The 6763-nt window shown below is 42.3% G+C and overlaps 1 protein-coding gene across 1 annotated transcript; it reads left to right on the top strand.

Annotated features, from left to right (window-relative positions):
* The first annotated feature begins 2969 nt into the window (after nt 1-2969).
* Nucleotides 2970-6056, top strand: TLR9 (toll like receptor 9). Its single transcript, XM_033926627.1, has one exon. The coding sequence runs from the start codon at nt 2970-2972 to the stop codon at nt 6054-6056; it is 3087 nt and encodes a 1028-aa protein (XP_033782518.1).
* The last annotated feature ends 707 nt before the right edge of the window (nt 6057-6763 follow it).

The following is a 6763-nucleotide window of genomic DNA, read 5'->3' as shown; positions in this document are numbered from 1 at the left end:
CTGGACATAGGCTAATGCCAGAGCAAACTAATCTCAATAACCCTCTATTAGAGACTATGGATTTCAAGTGCTCACAGCTATTAGCCAGTTGAACTTGTCTAGGCAGCCTAGACAAGTTCAATTGGCTAATAGCTGTGAGCACTTGAGATCCATAGTCTCTAATAGAGGGTTATTGAGATTAGTTTGCTCTGGCATTAGCCTATGTCCAGGTAATTTTGGTGTGTTACACATAAGAAAGCTAGGGTTCAAGTGTAACTATTTGGAAACCATTTTTGGAATAAAAGGGTATATAAATTTAAAAAATAAATATGTATATTGGTTGTAACCCGCATAGATTTTAGGATATCTGGGATATAAATGTTTTAAATAAATAAAAAAATAAAGCAGTCACCAACTGACAGAAACATAATGGCGTGATGGCAAATAAAGGCCAAATGGCCCATCTAGTCTGCCCATCCACAGTAACCATTTTCTCTTTCAGAGAGATCCCAGGTCCTTTTGAATTCAGACACAGTCTCTGTCTCCACCACCTCTTCCGGGAGACTATTCCATGCATCTGCCACCCTTTCTGTATTAAAGTATTTCCTTAGCTTACTCCGGAGCCTATCACCTTTTAACTTCATTCTATGCCCTCTCATTGCAGAGTTTCCTTTCAAATGAAAGAGACTCGACTTGTGCACATTTACATTGCATAGGTATTTAAACGTCTCAATCATATCTCCCCTCTCCCGCCTTTCCTCAAAAGTATACAGTTTGAGATCTTTAAGTCTGTCCCCATACGTCTTATGATGAAGACCACGCATCATTTTAGTAGCCTTCCTGAGGGAAGCCTAACCATCAGAAAAAAGAGGATAGTAATTCCCTGTAGAAGTCATTCATGAAACTTGACCTGAATATTGTGCTCAGTTTTGAAGGCCTCATCTTAGTAAGGATCAGTGGCATAGTGAGAGTGAGAGGCGCCCAGTGTGGTGGTGTCTCTCCCCTGCCCTCTTCTCTGCTCCCCATCCCCATCCCCTCCTTCCAGCCCCTTCCTGCCACGTGAGATAGGAATATGTTAGGGAGTAGATATGTGATTTATATATAATGAACAGGAAAAAAAAAGGAAACCCAAGCTTTTTTACCTCATAAATAGGTGCATGGTAACTCAAGTTAAATCAAATTTCCAGTAAAAGTGCAGAAATGTATTGAAAACAAGGCAATAATAATGCACATTACAACACCCTAATTCTGTCACATAAAAGACTCAAAAATGATTTCTTCTCCCTTCCTTATGGATACTGTAAATTGCCTTGGTAGACTTCTAATAGGTGGTATATGAAGCACTTAATAAACTTGAAATTTAAACTTTTCAGTCAGCAGGCTGATTCTTCTCAAAAGTGTTTCTAACAATTGAGAAAGAATTCTTTTTATTTTTGAGATTAAGAGCTCTCTGCTTAAAAGAAAAACCAACAACCTAGATATAGGATTGAATGCCACTGTGTCACTAAAGAATTAAGTGTTTGACCACGGAGCTGTAACCCGGTTAAAGCTGTGGAACAATAGTTAATGTGAGAAAGAGTGCCTGGTAAATACACTTGATTTAATTGGAATCAAAGCCTCTCTTACAAAAATATTTCAAGAATGTGTTAAAGTGATTGTGTATTAAAAGCCAAAAACATGCTGAAGCTTCCAACTAACTCCCCCTTTTACCAAACCGCGCAAGAGGTTTTTAGCACCAGCTGGCATTCTGAATGCTCATGAGTCAGTGTAGGGTGATGAAAATTTCTTTCAAGAAAACCAAGTAAATGCCTTGGTGCTGTCTGGGAGAAATGCTCATAAAATGGATCTCTTTGGGATGAAAGTACTGAACAAAAACAGAAGAACAGAAGAATTGGGACAGACTGAGGGTCCATCAAGCCCAGTATCCTGTTTCTAACAATGGCCAACCCAGGTCCCAAGTACCTGGCAGAAACCCAAAGAGTAGCAACATTCCAGAGTTGAGATTGTGATGTCATAATGCCTCATTCCACCAATGCCTAAGAGCCAACCTCTTCAGTGATGTCACAAAGGCTTGATTGTCCTATACTTGGCTCACATAAGAACATAAGACTAGCATTACTGGGTCAGACCAATGGTCCATCTAGCCCAGTATCCTGTTTTCAGCAGTGGCTTACACAGGTCCCAAGTACCCACCTAGGTCCCAAGTAGCAAAACAGATTTTATGCTGCTTATCCTAGGAATAAGCAGTGGATTTTGTATTTCACTGATTGCCCAGTTTTTTCTCTTTTGTGGAAACCGCCTAGAATTCTTCTGATTAAAGCGGTATAGAAAAATAAAGTTATGTTATGTTAGGTTATGGATTTCCCCAAGCCATCTCAATAATGGCTTATGGACTTTTCTATAAGGAAATTAGCCAAACCTGTTTTAAACCTGTTAAGCTAACTGATTTCATTACATTCTTTGGCATTGAAACTGAAAAAGTATGTGTGGGGGGGGGGAAAGTGATTGGCAAAGCCGGGCACCCACCTCCCTCACTACATCACTGAGAGGAGAATATTGGATTCAGGGGGATATAAATGCACACTGTTGAATTTGGTGGGGTTGAGACCGCTTTAATGAGATTCTATTTCTGTTGTTTTAGTAGTACTTTATAATTCAGACTTTTATCGAAAGAGGAATTATCAAATGAAATAAATTAATGTTCAATTTTAAATGCACACTCCCTCTGTATACGTGAGAATGTTTGTTTAATATCCAAAAGATTCTGAGTGCATGGGATGGGATATAGATGACTATGCACTGGTCAGAGAGGAAACATTTGTAAGAGAGGGAAGGCGGTGTATGAATGTCTTTTTTCTACTCATAGATGGAGCAGATATATCGTGACCTGTGAGCTGGATTACACTATATAGTAGGACTGGAAAAGGAATTCTTGGTGATCTGTGTTCCTAAATATGTTTTATTTACCTTTATTTTAGGGCTGGAGAATGATGGGATATGTCCTTATTCTGACACGGACTCTGTGTTCCGTCAGCGGCAGCCTGCTAGAGTTCCTGCCGTGCCAGAGGAATGGCTCATCTGGAATTGACTGTGTTGATCATGGCTTAGACACTGTCCCTTCCTTTTCGCCCCTACAGGGACAAAATATCACCTCTCTAAACCTCATGTACAACCGGCTCCAGTTCCTGCGCATGTCAGCCTTTGCTTCCTTTCCAAATCTCATCCAGCTGAATCTGAAGTGGAACTGTCCACCTCAGGCAATGAGAAGTGATTTTTATATGGACTGTAGACTGACAATAGAGCCCAGGACATTCATGCCCTTGCAGCGTTTGGCATATCTAGACCTTTCTGCCAATAGCTTACAGGACATCCCCTCCCTTCCTTCTTCCCTGAAATACTTGAGCCTGACCCGCAACCTCATCCTGACCCTGGATGCCAGTGCCCTTTCTCACTTGCAGAACCTGAGAGAGCTGTATATGGATGGAAATTGTTACTACAAAAACCCATGTGCCTCCTCTTTGAAGATCTCCAGTGGAGCTCTCTCTCAACTGAGCAAACTCAAACACCTCTCTCTAAAATACAACAACATGAGTGACATCCCTAGAAACCTGCCCCCCAGCCTGAACAGCCTCTATCTCTCTTACAATCGGATTACTTGGATCTCTAGAGACAGCTTTAGGGATCTTGTAAACCTTAGGGTTTTAGACATTGGTGGTAACTGCAGGAGATGCGATCATGCATCCAATCCCTGTGTGAACTGCAATGGGTCCCTTCATCTGGACCATGACTCTTTTCTCATTCTGAGGAACCTGGAGGGCTTAGTTCTGAGGGACAACTCCCTGTATCATCTGGATCCGCAACTCTTTCAATCCATGAGTAACCTCAGGGTCCTGGACCTAAATGAGAACTTCTTATACGATGTGATCAGAAGTGGCACAGTCTTTGAACCACTTAAAAAGCTGAAAAAACTTTTCCTGTCATTTAATTATCACAAAAGGCTGATCTTCGATCGCCTGATCTTGGCTCCTTCATTCAGACACTTAGAGTCACTAAAGGAACTAAGGATTGATGGTCTCTTCTTCAGAGCTGTAAATGAGGAGAGCATCCAGCCCCTGGTACGGCTGAGAAATTTTACGAGGCTCTCTCTGCAGCTCAACTTCATCAGCCAGATCAATGTATCTGTATTTGGGAACTTGCCTTCATTACTCCAGATCTACCTGTCAGATAACGGAATCATAAGCCCCTACCACAGAAAAACTGTCCCAGCTGTATCCACCAGTGAACATACTCCAAGCATAACTGGCCAGCAGCCATGGTCTCCTGAGACTTGTTTTATTTCATCACTAGCATCAGAGAAAAGTCCCAGCATGAAAAGGCAGTTTCTCCAGGCCCCATACTTTTTGCCCAGTTGTAGTTTCTACCAAAAAACCCTGCATTTAGCAAGGAACAACCTTGTCACCATCACGCCTGAAATGTTTAAGAATCTGACAGACATTGATTGCCTCCAGTTATCCTTCAATAGCATTAGCCAGACAGTCAACGGCCATCAGTTCACTGGCTTAAACAAGCTAAAGATGCTAGATCTGTCTCATAACAAAATAAATCTTTACTTCAACTCAGCCTTCTCAGAGCTCCCTCAACTGGAAACTCTAGACTTGAGTTACAACAGTTATCATTTCCAGATGACAGGCATTGGTCACCGGTTGACCTTTATTTCTCAAATGAAGGCTCTTACTTTCCTGAACCTGGCTTACAACAAAATTGCCAACCGGATAACAACAGAGCTGCACAGTGATTCATTACAGGTTTTGCTCTTTGACGGAAACCTTTTGAACACTATGTGGCAGCATGGGGACTTGTACCTTAAGTTCTTCTTCCACCTGACTAACTTGACCAAGTTAGATATTTCCAACAATTATCTGCGAGTTTTGCTTCCCAAAACCTTTGCCAATCTTCCCAAAGCCTTGAAGATACTAATTGTTAAACAAAACCTGCTTGCGTCTTTCAACTGGACATGTCTGGCACTACTCCCCAAGCTGAACGTATTGGATCTGAGTGCGAATAAACTGGCATCTTTGTCTAACACTAGCAACTTGTCTGCAGCTAGTCTTCAGAATCTGGATTTGAGTTACAATCACATTGACCGTATTGGTCAACACTTTTTTGTGAATGCACCAGCACTGATCCTTTTAAACCTAAGCTACAATTCACTGCAAGAGGTTAATAAGGACTGGTTTGGGGAATCTTTGCAGCACCTTGATTTGAGAGGCAACCCTTTGCTCTGTACCTGTGATTCCATTTTCTTTGAGTTCATTCTGAGCACCAATATTCAGATTCCTGATTTGACAAACAAGGTCACTTGTGGGTCTCCTTACCACCTAAAAAACAAAAGTGTCTTTAGTCGAGATTTACATTTTTGTCCTGATGATCAGATCTCTCTTTGCTTGTTCAGCATCTCCATGCTATCTATTTTTCTCCTTATGATGGGATCCACCCTGAAGCACTTCTTAGGTTGGGATGTTTGGTATACATTCTACATCTGCTTGGCTAGTCTTTGCGTCCTTTCCTCCAAATCCAATGACTCAGAGGAATATGATGCATTCATTGCTTTTGATAAAACTCAAAGCGATGTGGCTGATTGGGTCTACAATGACCTACAGGTCCGACTGGAGGAGAAAGGTCTACGCCGCTTCAGAGTATGCTTGGAAGACAGGGACTGGATTCCTGGGAAGTCTTTGGTGGAAAACCTTTGGGATTCAGTATATAGGAGCAAGAAAACAGTGTTTGTGCTGTCCCAAGTGAAGCCAGTTAGTGGGCTTCTGCGGGTGGCTTTCCTGTTGGTGCAGCAACGGCTGCTGGAAGAGCAGAAGGATGTAGTGGTGTTCGTCCTTCTGGAACGGCTGAGGAGGAGATCCCGCTACCTGAATCTGAGGAGGCGCCTGTGTAGAAAGACAGTCCTCTTCTGGCCCCAGGACCCCTGTGGGCAGCAGTACTTCTGGGGCCAGCTTCGAAGGGTGCTGGAAAAAGACAACCATGCATTCTATGACCAGAACTTCAAGGTGGGAGTTCAGGACTAGTGATAAACTTCATACTTTACTTCAGAAGTTCCCAGCCCTGTCCTGGAGGACCACCAGCCAGTTGGGTTTTGGGGATAATCCTAATGAATATGCATGAGAGAGATTTTCATATAAAGGAGGTGACAGGCATGCAAATCTGCTCCATGCATATTCATTAGGGTATCCTGAATACCTGACTGGCTGGTGGTCCTCCAGGACAGGGTTGGAACCACTGCTTTACTTCATTAGGACAGCCTTAAGGAAGATGAATAGCTGGGGCCAGTTATGCAAATAGTTCATGATGCAGCATCATGAACTATTTGCATAACCTGGAGAATGGTTAGTTAGCCTTCAGCCTCTCTCTGTCTCTTCCTCTTTTAATAAGATGTGGCTCCATGTGGTAGTCAGTTGACTGGATAGTATCATGTTATAAGAGATAGTCCGAATCAATCTTGGCTTTAACCTATCATTGCTGCTTTTTTTTAGCAAAATTGTAACTCTTGGGGAGGAATTCAATAAATGATGCTTAAAGTTAGGCACTGGGATAATCTGCGCTAAGATAGGATTCTGCACAGGGTGCTCTGCATCAAATGATCTTTACAGAATCCTAGGCTAGTATGCATTGCACGCCTAACTTTGGGTAGCATTTATGCCCTGCCAAAGGCTGGTGAAAATACTGATGTCATAGAAACATAGAAAGATGACGGCAGAATAGGGCTATAGCAGTT

This window comes from Geotrypetes seraphini, chromosome 17 (assembly GCF_902459505.1).
Source record: "Geotrypetes seraphini chromosome 17, aGeoSer1.1, whole genome shotgun sequence".
NCBI classification, from domain to species: Eukaryota; Metazoa; Chordata; class Amphibia; order Gymnophiona; family Dermophiidae; genus Geotrypetes; species Geotrypetes seraphini.
This window is presented reverse-complemented; position numbering and strand designations above follow the sequence as displayed.

Bases quoted from the DNA above. Each gene is read 5' to 3' on its own strand.
- TLR9 (XM_033926627.1), top strand. From the start codon at position 2,970: ATGGGATATGTCCTTATTCTGACACGGACTCTGTGTTCCGTCAGCGGC.